Source organism: Nesoenas mayeri (genome assembly GCF_963082525.1).
Source record: "Nesoenas mayeri genome assembly, chromosome: 4".
Taxonomy (NCBI): domain Eukaryota; kingdom Metazoa; phylum Chordata; class Aves; order Columbiformes; family Columbidae; genus Nesoenas; species Nesoenas mayeri.
In genome coordinates this window covers 7,603,897-7,625,742 of record NC_137540.1, presented here as the reverse complement: position 1 = coordinate 7,625,742, position 21,846 = coordinate 7,603,897, and the positions used below count along the sequence as shown (strand labels likewise).

Sequence of the window (21,846 nt, the reverse complement as noted above, 5' to 3'; positions counted from 1 at the left end):
TGCAATTGATATCAAATAAAGAGACTCAAGGCTCTTATTTCATAGTTATTATAGCAACTTCAAGCCTGTCTAAAACAGTCTGACTCTCAATTCAGCCATTTCACAGCAAAGCTGAGACATCCACAGCATCACTTGAAGGACATACTACACACTTAAAATCGTTCAGTGCCATAATAATCAGAGGTATTTAGATGCACATTAGGATAAAATTTCCAGAATGGAGCAGACATTTGATGAAGGTAATCTACATGGAGGATTAAAAAGCTGTATGCTTTGTGCACTTAGCAGGAAAGTATAAAAGTATCTTCATATAAACAAAGCGAAGGCGAAAATAACATTTATCTGGGTATGTATTCAGATCAATGAAATGAGAAGTTTGTGCTCAGCACAATTCCAGCCTGATACTCCAAGTGGAGTTACACACACCAAGTGGAACTGTGAATCACTAAAGTTAAAGGAAACTTTTGCTTTGACTTCACTGAGGCCTGGAATTTTGCCAAAGAAAATCATTACTATGAAAAGTCAGAGTGTATGACATTATTATTCTCACACATACAACTGTATCATTACAGTTTACTTACCGAAATCCTGTGGTTCTGTTCTTGCACCTGGCTGTTTAAAGGGATGCACAACTTTTATCTCCACTGGTGGAAAAAATGATGGATTCAGACTAATTGTGACTGCAACTTTTCCAGTGTACTTGTTGGCTCTCCATATCATACCAGATTTCAACTCTGAATAGTACAGATGCTCAGCAAAGACAGACATACCAAGCAATTGATGTCTGCAACAAAGAGAAGATAACACAAAGCAGCACATTACTTGATACCTATATATTTACTCACTCATGCATTTTCTGAGCATCTTGTTCAGTTAAGTTCACTGTTAACCTTTCTTTGCATTTTTACGTATATCTTGTATAATCTTACATATATGAGAATCAGATGAGGTGCCAGAGACATTTCCAAACAACCCACTATCCAGAATCCTGCAGATTTGCAAGAAATAGATGCAAAATTGATACCTTGCATTTCTCATAGGTTATATGAGCTGTTGTTCAGGACTGACATAATTGACAGAGAAAGCCTAGGTATCACCCTGCTTCTAGTGAACCCAGCAACTACAATGGCCACTTGTTTGTTGAAGGATGTAGGCCACATAAGTTCCCCCATTTCCCAATTTTCAGCAATTGTTCCAATACTTCTGACTGTCCCAGGAAATCAGGGTGGAGATGGACGGATAGGAGCAGGGCATTCCTAAAATCCATCTTGTTGCTTCCCTTATCTCAGAAATTGAGTTTCCATTCACTGGTCAGTTATAGCAGCCAGCAGGAATCACAAAAGGGCCCAGTTTTAAATAAGAAGGAAAGCAGAAAAAATCCTGAAAGAGGGATTTTTCAGCCTCCACTTTGCAGTACATATTCCAGGTGGAAAAAGGAGAATCCATACCATCCAAGCTCAAAGGACAAGCGAACACCAGTCAACTGAAGGGGAAAAGGATAAGGAAAAATCCAACGTGACAGCCAGTAATGTACACAGAAACCACCTTCGTATTCATCATATGCAAATGATGAGCTGCATATTTAAATCATCAGGCCAGTGAAACCATATGTTTTTCTCGCTTTGCTGTTGGCAATCCCAATTATGCATATGCCAATCCAGCCATACCAACAGAAACTGCAGGAATGTAAAGGAACATTTTCCTAAGTACCTCACTGAAAACATGTTCACCATGGAGCATCTGCACCACTGCAGAGTGTAAAGGCCAGATATTAAAGGCACCCAAAGGACATGGGTCCAAAAGGCCCCTTAGTCATGTTTAGCTCCAGCACTGGGGAGCACAGGGGAACAAGTCTGTTGCGTAGGATGATTTTCACCTCATCTGCTGATGCCAGCGCAGAGGCTGAGCGCAGGGGGTTAGCTGAGCCTTCCCTCCAGGAGCTAAGGAGGACAACAGGCTTAGAGGAGGATAGGAAAAACCTGATCTAGCTCAGTCTCTTCAGCACAGCTGAGACACCTGAGCTCACCCACTGTGACCTTGGACAAAGCATTTAATCTCTTTGCTTTTGGCTTCTCTATCTGCAGAAAAAGGCCACTAATAAACACTCGGAGAGGATTTCTGAGGATTAAGTAGTTATCATCTGCCAGAAGCTTTGAAGATGGAGAGTACTGAGTGGTACTTTACAATAGTGACTTTTTTCCATTTTCCTATCAGTAGTTTTAGATTTACAGTTATAGGACTGCACTTTATATTCCTTATTGTGTTATGAACTGACAAAATAAAAGAGATAATGAGGAAGAGAGATTAATGGCATCCCTGGGAAAAGAGTGTTTTATTTCTGACAAGTTCGGGAAAACTCACCGGACAGAATTTTTGAGCAAACGAACAGCTCCACCATCATAGTTGCATGATCCAATATGGGAAATCTCTTTCCTGTGGTCGTGTTGGATCCAGTAGAGCCTTGCGTCAACCAAATCTAGTGAAATAGCCTTTATTTTTTCTGTGGTTCTTAAAAGAGTTCTCACAATACTTCCAATGAGGGACACTCGGTGTATGCTGGAAACTGTACCTTCTGAAGACCAAAATAACAGCCTGCAGGCAAGAGAGGTATGTTTTGAAGAAAAAAAAACCCAACAAAACAAAACAAACCCACATTTCAAAATCACATCAGTGCTACACTAAATTTTTCAGTCTTACCACAGTGCTTTCAGAACCAAAACTAAAACAAGGGACTTCCTTAATACGTATTCTCCTATTTCAAGAAAATCCCATATACACCTCCCTTTAACAAGATTCTATTAAGAAGGGAAATCATTTTTGACAACAAAATGTTGTCTGTTTGACAGAAGGAATATTACCCCTGAAGTTTTGTTACAGTTGTTTTCTTATTTTGATAAATAGGCTTCTATCAGGGAATGTATAACTCAGATACTAGGAATTTCTCTCATGTAGGTCAAGCAAGAATCATCTCAGCTTAACCATGAGGCACTATTGTTTGTCTCTCTGCTTTGTTTGCCCGTGTAGTCAGAGAAGGAAACTGGAATAACCTCCCAAATCTACAGGGAACTCCTACAGACTTGGGAAAAGGCACATCACACATCTTTGTGGCAGATACACATTTCCCTCAGTTTCTGGGGAGGAATCTATCTCCAGAAACTCTAGCTGAACATAGCACTTGAGTGCTTAACTTAAAAATACCAATTCTATTATTGTCCTCATTTCTTTCTACCTCCCTGATGGTTATAGTATCCAGACTATGCTGTCATTAACTTAAGACACAGTCAAAATATGGCTCCAATACTCAAAACATTTATGCACTGAAGCTACTTTTATGTCAAGCTATTCATGAACCAGAACCCAGATTTACCAGTGTGACTAAGGTTAACAACAGTTCTTCCAAAATAGCAAGTTACCCCTCATTCATGTACATTTTATTTTTTAATGTTTCCATTTAGATTCTTTGCTTGGTTTCCTTACGCACAAAAATTCCAAGCAGCATTATCATTTTGCCTTCTATTCACAAAATTGCAGAATATATATGTACAGAACCATGTAGCATAAAGCCAGATTTACTACATTTATGTCAATCATTTGTTAAAGGCCCCCAAATAGATTAGATCTCACTGAAAAGGGACTATGCTAAACCAGTAGAAAGAATCAGCCCCTGCTTCACAGATTTCCCCCACTGTTATATAGACTACAGTTATCACAGCTTATAAAATGGTTGGGCGAAAACAGTTTTCCAGAAGGACGGCCCAACCTTATGTTGCCGTTTTTAAACACTTTATTAACATCTGTTTGCATTTCTATAGCACTTAAGAAACTTGACTACTCTGGCAGTTTGGACAAATGCTAGGAATCACTTTTTACATATAAGAAACAAAGGTGTTTATAGCCTCTATGCAGAACTTTTGCAAATCACTGTAGGGACGGGATATGATAAGAAGAAACAGGAAGACAGAAGAATAATGAAGATTAGAAACCAGCCTGAGTAATTTACAGCTTTTACTGTATTTGCCCTCTATTTTAATTCAGTCTTAATCCTTATTTTTCAGCATTTCTAAACAACATTAAAAATTAAATCGGTCTTGTAGCAATAGTTATGATATTACTACTAAAATAATCCTATCACTGCTAATATCCAGACACATATTTGAGAAAAAAAAATAATCTATTATTAGGGTATTATATTGCCCTTCATTACTTAAAAGTTGTACAGATTTGAAGGAAGAAATCGCTGATAATAGATTTAGCTGATGTTTATGCCTGTACATGTAAACATGCTGGGGGTTTTAATTAACTTCACATTAAAAATAGAGCCCTCGGAGTTTTCACATAAGGAAATTGCCATAGGGCATAAAAACAATGTTAGACATCTTGAATTCTGCTTTCTTTACAGTTTATTACTAGCTTAGTGGCCTCCCTGTAAGCACATGAATACAACTTTTATGCATAGTGAATCACATCTAGGTGAATATATGCACTTGAATCTCTTCCAACTCTCACATAAGTTCAGTAAGTATATTCCTATAATGCCATTTGTAACATGTTTCAATGGTATTTGACATTGTCTATGAGGACTTGTGAATATTTCCAAGATTGGTAAATATTACATTCAAAAGCAGATCAGGAAAAAACCAAACACACAAAACAAACAAACAAAACCAGGCTGATGTTCATGCCTTTAAATTCTATCCAAAAGACCAGACTCTAAAGAGTATTCATAATGCTACTTGCTTCAGAAGATTGGTTTATTTATAAAAGTACCAGGAAGAGACACATAAACCTTAATATTAGAATAGTTTCACACACTGCTGAGCAACTTTACTGCAAACCAAAACAAAAGCATGGTGTTGCTGTATAAAACAAAGAGAAATTAGCATTGTCTCATACACTTCTCTATTTATCTCTTATATGCTTATTAATCTTTTATCCTCTTTTGTTAGAGTTCAAGGAGGTGTTGGACTATAGATAATACAGTATGAACAGGCTAGCCCAGAAGCCTAGAAACCACAATGACAGTACTTTGCATATTTTGAGTCTGTTTCAGTGAAATTACTAACCTAGTTAAAATTACCTTTGCTCAGCATCAATGGTAATCCTCACGGGATGACCAACATCTCTTAGAATAACTCGGCGTTTCTTCCCATTCATGTCTGTCGCTTCTATTGTTGCTTTCTGTCTATTGGCCCACAGAATATCTTGATTTATCCAGTCAATAGCAAATCCTGAAATGCCTTTGTCTATGTAACTTAGTCTCTGTAAACAAAGAAACAAACAAACAAAAAAGTTGCCATCAAGAAGCATCCTAATGATTACCCTAAACTTGACTTTCAATATCGGGAATAGAGTGCCAGACTGAAGCGTCCCATTTCATTCCTTCACCTGCTTCATTTTCTCTCAGACCTGTAGATATTACTCATTCTTTAATCACTTTTGTTTGGTCTTTGGATTTATACATACTCCTTCTGAAGTGAGTGACCCCCTGCGAAAGGAGGAAACTGCTCTCCATGAAAAATACACTGGACAAATCTTTTAGCTACAACTTCTTGCATTTGGCACACTATGAAGCACCCAGACCTGTACCGTTACAGATGGAAGACTTCCTAAAGCACTGTTACTGGACCCTCATCCTTAAAAATCAGTGTAAAATACATCAGTGAAGACTCCACATGCATACAGTAACACCGACATTCTCTCAAACAAAAGAAGGCTCTCACAGCATTAAAGTTCAGACACAACAGCCTGTCTGCCCTTCTTAATCAACCAGATTCAATGGACTGCACAGCTTTTTCTGAACAGAAGATGAAGTGGTAAGAGAAGCATTTATGCAACCATAGAAACCAATAAAAGGTTTGAGAAAAAATGAATAGGAATTCAAGCACATTCTTCTCATACCATTTGTGTCAGTTTGAGTTACAGTAATCTGGAAGAAAAACTTCCATAACATCAGGGATTAATTTAAAACTGATAGAAACATTATTGTCTTCAAAGCCTTAGTTTGTCTGATTTTCCTCTCCTCCACTTTTATCTCCCCTTCACTTGACCCACAGAAAATACTAAATGTACTGTGAATGCCAGCAGAATAGCCTAGATTCAGGGCCATAACTACTATGACAGCAAGATTATTTAAGAAGTCTGAAGTGCTAATCAAAGAACAGGAATGGCAGAATTGTACCTAAAGACCAGATGGTTTCCATGGATGGTTTTATGACCATTAACTTGGAGAATTCCAGAGAACTGATTACTTTACCTCTCGTTTTGAGCCATTCAGGTTCATTCTTTGAAGCAGTCGCCTTTCAGAGTCTACCCAATACACTTTCTCTTCTGTATAATGAAAGTCCATAAGTGTTGAGTGACCGGTATCAGCCACCAGTCTTTCATGATTGGTCCCTTCAGTGTCAATTCTAAAGATGGCATTTCCATGGCTAAAAAGTAGGAATGGTGCAGGGTCTGGTGTGGAAAAAACAAAAAGAGACCAATTAATAAATAAGCATTGCACTTTTGCTGAATTAAGCTCTTACCAGTATTATACTAGCCCAAAAGAAAGTTCAGGTTATAACCATCTCTTACATTTCAACACTAACTTTTCAGGCATATCATAGAGAACCAATAAGATATAAATGTAATGGTTCTTTCACATTTAATGCTGAAAGTTAGGTCAAAAATCTGAATTATGAAACTGAGATTGCAGTGGCTGTTACCACTAATCCCAAATCCTATACCTCGATCAGGAGAACCATTACATGCATGTCAACAGAGGCTGAAAGAATTATGCCATGGATGCATCTCCAGGTTGAGTACAACTTTCAACTATTGTGCGACAGCAAGAATTTATCACAGAGAGGTGGAGTCTCACTTGATCCAAACAGAGAAATTCAAGTTCACAAGACAGGGTAAAGAAAGAAGCCAGACCCTGTGGAGGTTTCTTGTGATAAACAAGGCTGAAGGAAACCAAAAGACCTGTACTTAAAACTCCTACAACTCAACAGCAACATCATCTTCCAGACAAAAACTGGATTCCTATTTAGTGAAGCGTAAGATCATATTAGTAACTTAAAATATATTAAAATGAAAAGTATTCCAGTTATGGCCCAAACTCTAGAAATCAAATTAAAGTTTAAAGTCATGAGCAGCAAGAATGGTCCAAGTGAAGTTAATGCAGCCTTAAAGCCAGTTGATAAGTATGGAAGTACAATTAGTAGGACATAATTGTTGGTGCTGCAGATTACACTAATACAGTCTTATCAAGTCCTGTGTGTTATTTTTAGGGGATCACCATAGGACAGGGTTAAGATTGCCCAAGGAACCTTAACTGTGTTTCCAGACCACAATGGTATTCATTTAGACAATCTGAATATTATAGATAACTATCAAGTATATAGCAGAGGAAAGGAGTTTTATGTAACCAGTCACATTTTAGCCTACATTTTAAAAAGAAACTTTTTTTTCTAATTAAAAAAAAAAAAATAACTTGGGGGTATACAGCATAGTCTTTAATTTATCTCTAAAATAATGTTCAAAGAAGAAAGCCCATCATGGTGGTAGTTGTGGGGATTTATAACATGTTTGCCTGAAACAGGTCATGGCATACGAGTAATGCTCTAACCAAGTGACTTTGAAATGCAATTATTGATATATCTCCAAGAGAATGACAGCTTTCAAGATTGTCTAATCACTTGTTGAACTGATCTTCCTGTAATGGGGAGCGACTGTCCATTTATCAGGGATGGATGTCACCAAAGAGGCACTATCATCTGTTTTCTTGCACATACACTTTTGAGAATTCATCTGATTTTATTGACAAGTTTTGCATCTTTTAACTAAATATCTTTACTATTAGTAGGAAACCTGTGGCTTTAAAATCAAGAGATGTCACTCCTACAAATTTATCCTGATGCTCCACCTTCATTATGATTGCAAGGTTATTTGATTCAGCCTCTTTCACAGCAGAGGAATAAGACTAATTCCGATTTCTCCAAGGAAGAGCAAGTTAGGCAGAAAGTTCTGACAAGCACCCAAGATGTCATTTTCTTCTCTTCACTAGGAAGATGATCAGCATTCTGTTTCTAGACTAACAGACCATTTTGTATCTGAAGTTTTCAAGTTATTACCCAGCTATAACAGCTGCATCTAGGATTTTAGTGACTCCATTTTTCTGCTGCTATTTGCACTGAGCAACCCCATGTGAGAATATTTAAACTATGAAGACTTGCATTACGTAAATGGTAAATGAATGGTGAAGTGTAGCAAGGTTGATCTATCTCAGGAATCTGACAGCTGTACTGCCTGCATTTTTGGCGATTAGTCAACCAAGACCATTTATAAACTTTGTTTTGGTCCTTTCCACTCTCTCAATTTCCTATTAGGCACCTGTGAATGAGGGTTGTAAGTGGAACAGGGACCAAACAAATTGCAGAGGCACCAGTCAGATTTGGGACTTAAATTTATCAGGGTTTTTTTAACGAACAGGTACACAACACCTGCATCAAAGAGCTTCCTGTTGGTATCTCATTTGGTGTAATTTCTACAGAAGGTTTTATTCCCAGCATAAGGGCTCCTTATCCATCACAGTAGCTCCTGAATTATCACTTACTTTCTACTGCTGATGTGCTAGTAATAACATTAAAAAAGTGAAGTCCTCCAATGTTAAGGTAGGACTGTTCCTTGAAAGATACCTGTGTACAAATATCGCTGTGAGTTAACAAGTTTGTTTTCACTTCAGTTCAGAAGTGAAGAGTTTAAAAATTATTTGATAAATATATAGATATATATACATATATATATATATTTAAAGAGCTAGAGATGTTTAGGCAGAACTACAAAAAATCCAGCTTGGGTCTTTGTGAGTCACAAACTGCTGTCAATGATTCTAGGAGCTGACTGAAGTAATCATGTTGGTGCCAATATGGGGGTTGCACAGCACACTTTGGTTATGTTCATGGTCTCAAAGGCTACATACACAGGGACTTAAGTACATCACTTACTTCTTGGTCAGAAACAAGCCCTGTCACTCCCATTTCTGCATCAATGAGAGTCCCAGGTAGATATTACTCAGAAAAAGAAAACCTGAGCTCATAGATCAGCTGTAGGGTACCCCAGACAGGAAATAAAGCCAGATATCCAGGAAACCAAGGTGAGAGAAGTGACAGGTGAACTTCAGAGCACTCCCACCTCATACTCTAGGTGCAATATAGGGTTAAACCAATCGAGAAAATCCCACTAGATTTTTCTCCTTGAGTAGCATCTGCCAAGGAAAAATGAAGGTTACTCAAAGGCCATAACTGTGGATGTGCTCCTCTTAGAAGGGCTAAAAGCTTTTAAAATTTAAATGCATCTTACAGATTCAAAAATCAATTTATACACTCAAGACAAAGCAAGGGAGAGAAAGAACTTACAATAGCACTCATGTTTATTAAGAAACCACCAATGGATCAAACCAAAAAGAAGGGCTTCCTGCTTACAATTTCACAGCGCTTTCCCCAGAACCTAAAGACACTGGAAAGACATCAACGCCAACACACTGAAAGAGGCCAAGGTAGCAAAATCTTGTGTACTGCCATGTTTTCTTGGAAGTAGTAAGGATAGGATATGAGAGTTTACACTTGCGAGCACAGAGAGAGAGTTTGTCTACTAAAAGGGAAGTCATTGTTTAGTTTTATTTGTTCCGGTTTGGATGTTCACTCATCGCACCAACACCACACTTTCCATTCTTCACCATCACTCTTCTGTGGCTCCTGTTTTTGGCCTTGCCACTTAAACAGTAGAGCAGGCAGTTTTTCCATCAGCAAACCAGAGCAATCCAGTTGGTGTCCAGTATGGACCAACTGAGCTTGGTTCACTTTGAAAAACAGTGCGAACTAAATCTCTCAATCTCTTTTTCATTTATTAAAAGAGAAAATTACCTTACCGTTCACATAGCAAGACCGTTTGTCAATATCCAAAGTGTAGCCGGGCAAACAGGAGCAGACGTAGGACCCGGGAACATTGACACAGGTTTGGCCACAGGTTCCCAAACCACCTTCAAGGCATTCATCAATATCTGAAACAGGTTTTTGAACAGATCAGGAAAATTCAGCTAGCAAAAGCAGCAAAGAGAGAGAATACCCTTGACATAGTTATCTAATAATGAATTAGTCACAAAATTTAATCTGTCATCATTATAAAAGGCGAGGGGGATGGCTGTATTGATTCATGCATTGGTTTCAGAATTATTTTGTCCATTGTCATATGCACAGTGGGTTTTGGTTTATTTTAGAAGACTGTCCAGGGACATCACCTGGTCCCTGATTGCCCAAACACAGGGAACAGACTTGTCTTGTATTCCATTTCTGTGATTTGCATTATCATTTGCTATGCAAATGCTGCCTGCAGCTGCTTCCCTCTATCTTTATCCCTCTTTCCACAGTAATAATTTGCCAACAAATTAACCAGCTTTGCAAAACAGCAAACAGACTGCCACAGTACTGAGTCCCACATTGAGCTCACTGTAGTTTGAGTCAAATCGCAAAAACACATACAAAACACTAAAAAGCCCACTATATTCTCACAGCAAGAAGCCCAAAGCAAGACAATAAGCAAACTAATTAGAAACTGGGCTTTTAACTGGTAGATTAGGTTAGAGCTTTTAGGAATTAAAATATATTTGATGTATCTATGGTGTTTTATCAGGTCTTGAGGCAATAACAATTAAGTCCTAAATTAAGGACATTATTTTTCAAAAGAAAGGTCACCCCTGAGGAGCGTATTTTACACTAAGGGGGAAAATAAATCAACCGCTTTGGCAGTACCATGAATGACTGTCCTAGAAAATTTAGATAAACTTTAGTTACTACTGTAAACAAATGCATCTGACAGTAACTTCCCAAGGCTCTTGACATCTGGCAATACCATATCCTGACACATTTATTGGATAACCACAGTGAGGGTTGCTCTAAGGAGCAGGCTTTTTCCCATCCACAGACTATTTGACATCAGTGACTTTCATTCTGGATTTTATCATCTGACTTTGCACGTACAGGTATTCCGATTATAGCTAACAACATCTTTTTTTTTCTGTATCTCAGATCAATAATTTAGGGCAATAGAAGGAGCTTCTCCTTGGATAACTTATTTTAGATGATCATTTGAGTGAAGTGCTAATTACCATGATGCTTCAGGAGGTCTGTGAGTGTTAGGTGAGGATTCCCCAAGTTCAAGGAAGGTCAGAAATGGCACCTCATGATAATTATGAGAAGCTGCGGTTTAACCATCTCACACTAGCACTTTGAAAGAAACTATCTCCGTAACCTAGGAAGAGACAAACAATCAAATCTGTGACATCCCATGCATCTGGGAGCTTGTCTCCTTTAACTGCTTTAAAAAACTACATGCAAGGAGAAGTGTTTAGGGATTTCTTCTGTGTCAGGTGTCAAAGTTGTTCAAAAAGAATATCAATGCTTTTTAGCCACCTAACGCATCAGTACAGACTAGGGAACATTTCCTTAGTGTTTTCAGAGTTTTCCCACAACGTTATTTTCCACATAGCAGATGAGCTAATTTGATAAAGTATGAAATATAATCAGAGCACATATAACTGATTTATGTTGAACAGACGATGAAGGTGAAGCAGAAGGATTTTCAGCAACTTAATTCCATAAAGCACTTTAATTCTAACCCACAATCTTCTTCAAACAATCAGCTTTCAGGAGCGTATTTGCTTACATGTACTAGGGAAATACCTGCCATTCTCTACAGTATTAAAAGAGTAACTCCTCCAAATCCCCTCTAGAAAGTTTTGACTGGCTTAGAATTTTGTTAACGGGCTACAGAAACCATAAGCTCCAGGTTTCCAGTTTAAAACTAGCTGCTCCTGGCTAACGTTGCCTGGGTATCATTAGAACTAAAGGGCTCTTAGATAACCCATACAGGAGGGCTTTGGTGACCACAGCTGCTGTCAGCTTTAGCAGAGTTGTGAAGGAACCTGCAGGCATGAATGCTGTTTGTATCCCTCCCCGATGCTCTGGTTTTCAGAGTAACTGGCTGACTAGGGCGGACTGTTCATCCGATATAGTCGCCTACACAAAAGCAGGTGCAAGACCGTTGGAAAAGGCTATAACATAGTTCATGTTAATCAGCACACTCTTATGACAATAGTGGCTTGATAAATGAACCTGATGTTATTTCTCTGAGGAAATAATGTATGAGTGATTGCTAAACACAGAGGTTATTTGACTAAGCAATGTGAAGCACTGATGAAAGAACTATTATCCAACCACAATAAAGAGCACATTAAATAAGAATAAGAAAAATAGGCCTGACCTACAGATTGGATCAGGAAGACTGCTTACTCTGAAAAGGATTTGTGTTCATACTGGACAGAAAACTGATCTTTTAGCATGTTACTTTGCAAGACAAATTAAATGACAACACATACAAACACAGGAAAAATTAATGACAGTGGGGAAATAATTTTATTCTATATATAACAGTGGTCAGACAATGTTGGGATGCTGTTTGTAGTTCTCAGATACAGGTTGTTAAGGGATCCTGAAAAATTAGAAAATATATAAAACAAGGATAAAAAGCCTGATTTTAGGGTAAGGGAAAATGTCTTCCTGTGAGACACTTAAAGAGCTCAGTCTGCTCAGATCATGAGAAAGAAGTTTGTGAAAAGGATTGATCACAGTAGATAAATACCTGCACAAAGAAAAAGTGCCAGATTTTCTAAAGGACACTATAGTTTTTTGCAGGGAAGATTTAACAAGGACTGATGGCTGAGAACTGAAGCCAAGGAAGTCAAATTTAGACATTAAATTCACATTTTAACAGAAAAGTGTGCTTCACTAAGACAACTAGCTACCAAGAAAAACTGCGAAGGTTTGAAAAACATCAGTGGATATTCTCAAGTCAAGATCAAACTGGGAAGACATGTTTAAATCATGCACAGGTTACTGAGCTATGTACCAAGGTAACTGGACAGTGACCTGTTATTTGCAGAATGGATTTTCCAGCTTTATATGAGCATACAAAACTGACTCTCCAAGAAAAAGTACATTGATTGATCAGGCTACAAAGAAAGGATTTCAAGGTTATCAGTCTGCTTATTTTCATCACCACCAAAGTTCACATAATAAAGTGAATCCCACACATACTGAAAAGCAAGCAATCACCCCAGGTGAAAAAAGGCTATAGTGGAAGAATAACCACCCAATAAAAGATGAGAGGTGCAGCAGCAACAGGCAGCTCGGCCACCGGAGAATGTCCCTTCCAGCGGCAAAGAGGAATCATCAACAGGAACAGCGCTATTGTAAATCACAGCGCAGCACTCTGAACACTCAGCTGTGATGGCACTAACAATGGAAAAGGTTCCTATGCTTAACATGCTCCTTCTTTGCTAACAAAAAAAAAGCCAAACAATAAACAAACATACAAACAAACAAACAAACAAAAACACACACTAAAAGAAACCACGCCACAAACACAAGGCTGTCTCTTAAAGTTTAGGTGAAGTCAGTCATAAAGCGGCCCATCAGATGTAACTAGCAGTGCCTTCACCTGCACTTCTAGCAGCAAAGCAAAGTGTGGAGTTGCATCTCGCTGTAGCTGTTTTACGTCTCCTGGCAACCACTTCCCCCAGTGGGAACTTTACCCTGTGAAAGAAATCGGCTTAGTGAGCACAAAAGCTGTCTGCAGTGCCTGACAGCCAGCCCTGAAAGGAAGAATGAGGTTCTGCTCAGCTCTCAAAGGCTTCTTTATACAAAAAATGCCATGAGAATCAGCAAAACGATGCATCATTTCATCATGATGTTGGCAGCTCTCAATGACTTTGCATACAAATATGCTACTTTATTGAGTCCTGAGAAATGCTCTGATTGTGGAAGGTGAAGCATTAGTATGCCTGGCAGGGATACAGAGAAACCACAGTGAGTCAGAACTTGTGTTTCATTATGGCCCCAAATACATATACTTTATATGCATAAAATATAGGTGTGCAGATACAGCCACTCAAATAACCTCACTCAGATTTGGTTCCTGTGGAGTTGGACGGGGGTTTATTTCAATCCGCTATATCTAGCCACCATCATAATCTTTTCAACAAGATGAAACGTGAAATTTCATCTCAGTTACAAAGAAAGCAGGCCATCTCTTTTATCTATTTTGTTAAAAGCATACAGATCAAAGAATAGAAGATAGCCAGAAATGGCAAAAGATGCTTCATCTATCAGCAGATCACAATAAAATAGACTAGGCACAGCTCAGTATCTTCTCTCTCTGATTTTAAACTAGGTGTAAAGTACAACCTGATTACTCACAATTTTTGAGAAAATAGAACCTGTCAAGTGGTCTAATGCTACGGTAAGAAATTCAATGTAAACATAATAAGATGGTTGTCAACTCCTGGACTCTTCCAGTCCAGAGCCACAGAGGTGATCATGTCACAGATATGGCAGTAAGAGGAATCATGTGATTTAATCAAGTACAAAGTAGAATCAAATTCAAAATCAAAATAAAATTCAGAAACCACTTGCAGACATCTTGGAGAGAAATGGCAAAATGATCTCAAGTGACTACAATGTTTTCAGTTTTTGACTTTTCTGCACACAGATCTCAAGGGTTTGAGTACTGGAATATACTTTGATTTTTTCTCTAAAATAAATGTTATGTGTAAATACAAAATGGACCTCTAATTCCTGGATAATGCAACTTTCAACATACTGTTACTGGCTTGCTTTTCAAAGATGAAGTTCATAAGGCAACCATCTGGCCCTCTTTGAAAGGCATCAGCAAACACCATTGTCTAGCTCCCTTTAAAATCAGATTTCAAATTAAATACTACAAAGTAGTCAGTTTTCTTTAAAACAGAACAAAAAATAATATCTGCTGTTTTCTACAGAGCAAAACAATGATGAGTCTTGTATAAGTCATTGGTCCTAGACTGGCCCTTAGCCCACTTCAGGATTAACCTTTACATTGATGTGTGATGCCATTTCTGTCATTTCTTGTAACATCTCCTTCCTATATTGATCCAGGTTTTTAGAGCTAAAGACAGTCCTTGCCCACATTCACCTGGATCCAATTTCCAGAGAATTCAAAGAGAATCATCTCCTGAATTGGTCTGTGAGTTCAGACCCATGTTCAAGAATTCCTGACTACTATTTGATGACAATGACATCTTTCCCCAGGTCAGTATAATGTGAAACAAGCTAGCTGGAAGACAGCTACTGAAAATAAGCAAACAAGTATGCCTCAACTGCAGCTCTTCTGAAATACAGAGGGATACAGTGAGGTCTCAAGAGGTTTATCCCTATGTCATGACAAGGTAGACAACACAGCTCCCCATTTCATTGGGTCTTACTGTTCCTTATGCCATGTTTGCAAAGAAAGGATAGCTGTGAATTAATAAGGTTCTGGCATTTCTTATTTCTTATTTCAGATTACAACACCAGAAGTTTTAACAATGTGTCTTCAGAAGGCTGTATGGAGCAAACTGAAGCCAAGATTTAGCTAAGGTGAACTTAAAGGTGTAAAACAAAGAGGAATAGCTTAACATTCCACATTACCAGTGCTTCATGGAGAAGAGTGAACAGCAAGAAAGAAAGAAGGAAAGCTTGAGACACAGAAAGAAGTATCTGACCAAAAGAGATGACCTAGAAAGCTGCAGTTGTCACCTTCAATTGCAGGCTTTAGCTCTTTAGGAATGTGCAGCACGTTAGCCCCGAAGTGACAAGGTCTGATCAGTTAATGTCAGAAGTTAGCAGAGATGTGCAGAATTTAAGAACCTACAATTAGGTGTAACTTCAATAATGTGGGCTGTGTTTTGACTTCTTCAAAATCTTTTTACAACATTATTATTATTTTTTTTTCTAAATAACTATCTTCCTTAGCTTTAAAACTTACAAAGTGGGCATTCAAAATCATCTCTGAAAGCAAGGTACACCTCCAGCCTTGCAGCATCCAGAGCATAATATATTTACCTAGGATAACCCAAGACTAACAGGCACTAGTGTCTAGTCTAAAACTGATAATGCAAGGAGCTGTTCTAGGGGCTTCTTCAGATAGACAGTGCCATGCGGGAAACCTTTTGGTCTCAAGTGGGGAGAGCATCTACACACCATGAGAGAATAAAAAATACTGTTGTTAAAGTGTTACTTCAGAAAGGCAGTCATCTGATTCCAAAGTGTTTGAATGTGCTAGAAATCAAAGTTCTCCCACGTTTTTACCTTGTAGGAAGAATAACTCCTGTGTATCCCAGAGCATTTTTTTTTTAGGGATAGAAGGTTCTATGTTTTCACTGGGGTCTAAGGAACACCCCAGCATTACTTACAGTGAATTATTTGAAGGTAACAAAGCCCCCAGTCCTAACATCAGTTTAAAATATTAAATCAAGATAATAATGTCAAGAATTGCAGAAATGCTTCCAATTCTACGATAACTTGCCAATAAAGTGATATGTTAACTCACTGGACTAGTCTTGCTCTGACCTCCTGATCTCTTCCCCCATACTTCTTTCCTCATAAACCACACTGTTGTGGGACACATGCCCCAGCTGAAAGGCCTCTCCTCTCTGAGCATACCAAGTCAGGATTCAAATAATCTCTCTTAAAATAACTATAAAATTATGTGAGACATTTTAGGGTTAGATTTCATTATCCTTCCACAGGATGAGAAGGTCTTTGATCTTTGAATATCCCTAGAAATAAAAGGAACTAATTAGGAAGTTAGCTATTTAGCAATGTAAGAAGAGCATGACCTAGACCTTCATCTAGAGTGGCAGTATGGAAAACAAATCCAGAAAAGCCCACACACTTTCCAGTAAGTATCACTTGTAACAGCTCACTAACAGAGAGCAAGACACCTTCTCAGTTCAGTGTAGTCCTTCTGGCTGGCAGGATGCCACGATGGTCACAGACGAATAAAGAACATTTTACAATTGGTATATTTATTACAGCTCACTGAGAATGGCCGCCAAGCCACAGTTCAGCTTGCTGTCATTGTTCACAGTTCAGTGGTATGAGTCATGTCTCCCACTCACCACTTTTATCCCCACTATTACCTTCAAAGCCTGCCTCCAGCTTCCTACCACTTGCTTCCACCACACTCTCTATCTCACATAATTAATGAACTAGAATATCATACATCCAGTCTTCAGGTCAGAATACAACTTGTGTATTCAACACACAGAGGAAGGAAGAGGGAAAATCTGTTTCAACAAAGCATCCTTCAGTCTTACATTTCATGTCAAAATTTCACATTTGCTTAATCTCCTGTAATCCAGTGGTCACTAATGAAAAAGATAACCTAGCACATCTCATTTTTCATTTATTCTGTTATACAGAATTGCTCAGAGTATATCACAGTAACATTAGCTCTTACACAAAAGACTGCTTTTATTACTACTTCTTGCAGAGCTTGCTGAGCTACTGCCCATTCTGTTTTGGTGCTTTACCTAGAAAACACCATTCATACAGCAGTCGAATGTATCTCATTTTCAGCAGGGAAGATCTAATGCATGGCAGGTTTTGTCTCCATTAATGGAAGAGCAATGTATATTAATACATGAAATATGTCAACTGAAACAAAAAAACGCATCTTTGTAGCCTTTCAAATCTCAATATTTAGAGCACATTTTGACTCATTAAAAAATAGCCAAGCGATCCCCTTCATGTCAGTAGGATTCCCCTGTTATACAGGATATCTTAATTGGGCAACCCAGTAATGGAAGTGTCATAGCTAACGTACATCATAATTAACTTCTGAAAGCTATGTACATATTAGCAAACAGCATGGATGTACAGGAGAGGCTGTGTAAAGTACAACAGTTGCTGAAAAGATTACATACACACTGCATATATTGCAGGTTGAGGTTACGGAGAACTAGGTCTAGTCTGATCCCATAGACTGAACAGCCACCAACAGCAGAGAGGATAGATGCTCTCCTATGGGAACACCTTCTGGTTTAAGTTGGTCTAAAGGAAATCCAATTCGTGCACTTCACAATGTGAGGCCAAGCACAGTAAGAGGTGGCAGTATGGAGATTCAATTCAGAAGTATGCTTCTTGTTTGAATTCCAGCATCAGCGTGGGAGCACCCTAGGTGTGTTCGGCTAAAGATAAACCTTCAGTCAGGTTTAGGCATTTTTTGTGTACAAACAATATCTCCTCCTCTCTTAATACGAGAGCATCCTTCTATTTTAATATGCATACTTCTATTTTGTGCTTACAAGCTGGTATGTCTTGGCAGAACGCACAAAAGAGGCACCTGTTATTAGATCACTGGACTCATGTCAAGAACTGAGTCAGAGCCTCTGAAGCCCAAGCAACTTAAGGCAAAAGCATTAACTCCAAGTATCAGGTCTATTTGCTTGAATCCTTACAGAGCATTTCCTCAACTCCCTACTGCAAAGCCCACAAATTCGTTGGCCCTGGCTTTCTAAAAGAAAAACACCTGGAATTCAGGGTGGCAGAATGGGGAGAAGGGTTCTGTCATTCTTTGTCATACACTTTGTAAAGAATAGGAACCTGCATTTGACATGTTCAAAATTAGCAGAGTTGATTACACATAGTATTAGTATTATCCATTTCACCCGAACTTTAGTACTACAATATCAAGCACAGCTATGATTCATGTTTGTGTGATATGCATTATTAAACTATAAACACACATATCTACGTACACCAATAAACTTAGAAAGAGTAGTTTTAAAGTTTTATATATATACACACTAATACATACAATTAAAATACTCTTTCTATATGCATACAGAAGTACAAAAATACACCCATACACAAGTTATACATATATATAAGCACAAATAAGTACATGCAAATGTATTGAAAAGATGGAGACACTAAAGCTGCGAGAAGAAATTTTGATAACTTGGAAACAGTTCAGATCTCTGTTTGGTGACAGTTAAGCTGACAGACAGGTGATTTATTTCTGAAAAACAAACTAAATAAAACGAATTCTGTTCATTATGAGAAATAAAAGATAATGAGGATTTGATTTATCAATTCTGCCAGTATCACACAAGCAACCTGTAAAAAACTCTTGGAAAATTATAAAGCTCAATTAAGAGAATACAAATGCAATTTTTTCTTTTTAATCTGTGAATAGTCAGCAACTTACCTATACAAGCAGAGTTTTCAGTCTTTAATCTGTATCCATTAGGACAGTTCCGGTGCTGCAGAGTTGAGAGGCTGACAAAACCAATTTTAAAAATCACTGGCAAAAAAGCAACAACGAAGAGAAACATAATCTTGAGGGTTATTTGAACTGTCACTAGAGAAAAACTAGCTTGTGTTCAGTCATATCCAAGACAAGATGAGCATGTGTAATCCCAAAAGGTTTCTGCAATCTCCTGCTTTACACTCAGACATCTTATCACAACACAAGTTTTATCTTTGCCTTGCGTTTCTTGTCACTTTAGCCCTTACTGTGTCTGACTACAACCTTGAAGAAATTCCTGGGAGATTTCTTCCCCACAGACGTTGGGTTTTGTCTCTCACTCTCTTTCGTTTCTTTTCTTTCTTTTTTTTTCTTTTTTGGAAGCCAAGTATGAAATGCCTGACACTCTTGCCACAAATTTAACACAGCTTAAAAGCAAGCTCACAAGGATCCCTGTGAATTTCCCCGCAACCAGTAAAGCTTCTGCTTAAAATCTTAAAAGCAGAGAATTTGGAAAACTGTTCGGCACAACCCTCAATGGAGTACAGGGAGTGAGATCTCCAGGTACCGAGCTTCTCCAAAACGCAGTTGCTTTTTACGTACAAACTTGGACAGGCTCCTCTTTTCTTTTTAAAGCTCCGCTTGCCCCACCTCTTCTCTTTTTAGTACCACTTGAGTGAACCCTGTGTTTGCAAATAGTAATGTGGTCAGCTCCTTACTATAGGGAACTGAGCCAGAATGCAGATACCCAGCCACCCATATTAAATACACTCTATTTAGAAAAGCAGCTCCTCCTGCATGAGAAGTACCTGTGATATGCCAGCTAAGTTTTATTTCTCAGAAGTTGTAGGCAGGTTTATACCATAACTGTTCAATCACGTTTAGCTGCATTCATTTAAATAACATCTCGTGTTTTACCACCAGAAACAAACTTTATAATCAAAACATTTCATGCAAAAGTGGGGAGGGGCGAAGGGAAAAAATATGCTCTATTTTCTCCAGCATACATCAACTGGAAATACAAATTGGCTTAAGGTCAGATTCAAATCTAGGGGGTGTGTTTGTAATTCTGATTTCAAAGTTGAGGCCATCTCTCTTATGTCTGAATTTGGCCCGTGTGCGGTTCCAGGAAAACACCTGCTGTCAGAGACCAAGGCAACGTGTTCAGATTCTGCATCTCTCACACATGTTGCAGTCATTTATATGCACATATCAGTGCTGGAAAAGGCTACTGATGTGATGCAGTGCACTTTCACACCTGTGTTGCTGAAGTATATAAACTAGATAAATTCTGAGTGTATGAAGTTGATAATTCTTCTGGTATTTAAAAAATAAATAAATACATAAAAATCTCCTTTTTCCCAGTCCTTTTGCCCAGATCAGCAAAGCTCTAGAGTACAAGCAGAAGTGATTTGTTGAATTTTGAATGTGCTCAGATTTAAGTAGGTGTTCAAATGGTTGCCAGGCTGCACCAGCCTTTGTTGAGCCTCACTACTGTGAGGTATTCGGTTCTGTTGCTTTTTTCTTTCCTTTTTGTTTCTGCAGTGTTGTGCTAGAATAAATTCTAATACAACAGCTGGAAACAGCAGCAGCACCAGCCAGTAACCTACAGCTGTATGAGTTCTGTCCCTGGGAATTTCACCTCCCTGTATTTCTCTGAATTGATAAGAGTCCAGACTTGTACTGTTAGAAAATAAGAAGCATGAAACCTGATTATAAATTTGGCCTCTCTCCCTTAAAAGCAACTTTTTCTTGATGTTTCTGCCTGAGTGTAGCCATATTCTGCTCACTCAGTCTTTATTGCTAAGTTAATGCAACGAATTACATCCGGACTGACAAATGGTAGCCGCGTTTCCACATACACTGTTCAGAACCAAGTCTCTGTTCTGCATGCTATAAAATACAATAATAGAAATGTAAATTATACAGGGCCAGACTCATGCCAAACAGCATTTGCTTCTCCAAATAGCCCCCTGGAATACAAAAGGGCAACCAATGTGAAAGAGCAATATAATGCCATCCCATCTAGGATTACAAGATCCTGCCCAGGAACTGCAGTACGTTCCACATTAACCTCTTTTACTAATTCTGCAGCCGTCGGTTCCTCCTCGCACATTTTTCTTCAGTGTTTAAGCTGGGAGCACACAACCTAAACAGCTCAAAAGGAATGTGTCACTGCTTTGTGAGCAACCACCAGCAGAGTGTTTGCCAGACGGTGAGGGTGGCCACCCCAACCCAGCCCTGACCTCTTCCAGGGCAGACTTAGAGAAACTCACTGAAGGAGACAAAATGAATAAGCTCTCCTTTCCTATTAAAACCCAGAAGCAATTTAATCTCTTACACTCTTTTAGTCTCTCATTTACACCAACTGCCATCTCTGTACATCTCTCCCAATCTCCACCCCACCCACCTACCCCCCCATTCCCCATCCCTCCCCCAGTTCCATTTCCCTTTTTGCCTTTACTCAAAACACAGCCAAAGGCATGTCCCAGAATTTATCTTTGTTTTTCTCTGAAGTAAAAGTGAAGACAGAACTATCTGACATACCAATAGCACAACGATCTTTTCTAGAAGAAGAGACCTCTTCACTGCAATCAGGTAATGAGTGGTTAATAAAGTAATTAATTTTACCATCCTGGAAGTATAGGGAAGGCTTAGAAGCAGGAAGAAAAATCTCATCATAATAGGATTTTTTTTTTT

The 21,846-nt window shown here is 38.5% G+C and overlaps 1 protein-coding gene across 1 annotated transcript in view; it reads right to left on the bottom strand.

Annotated features, from left to right (window-relative positions):
* EGF (epidermal growth factor) overlaps nucleotides 1–19,234 on the bottom strand; it is a gene marked incomplete at both ends in the record, with an annotated part of 58,511 nt that extends 39,277 nt beyond the window's left edge. The window contains 6 exons of the mRNA XM_080344205.1: nucleotides 582–784; nucleotides 2,362–2,592; nucleotides 5,078–5,259; nucleotides 6,254–6,453; nucleotides 9,911–10,042; nucleotides 19,108–19,234. Coding sequence (XP_080200331.1) covers nucleotides 582–784; nucleotides 2,362–2,592; nucleotides 5,078–5,259; nucleotides 6,254–6,453; nucleotides 9,911–10,042; nucleotides 19,108–19,234 — 1,075 coding nt within the window. The remainder of the gene's footprint in view (nucleotides 1–581; nucleotides 785–2,361; nucleotides 2,593–5,077; nucleotides 5,260–6,253; nucleotides 6,454–9,910; nucleotides 10,043–19,107) is intronic.
* Nucleotides 19,235–21,846: the final 2,612 nt, after the last annotated feature.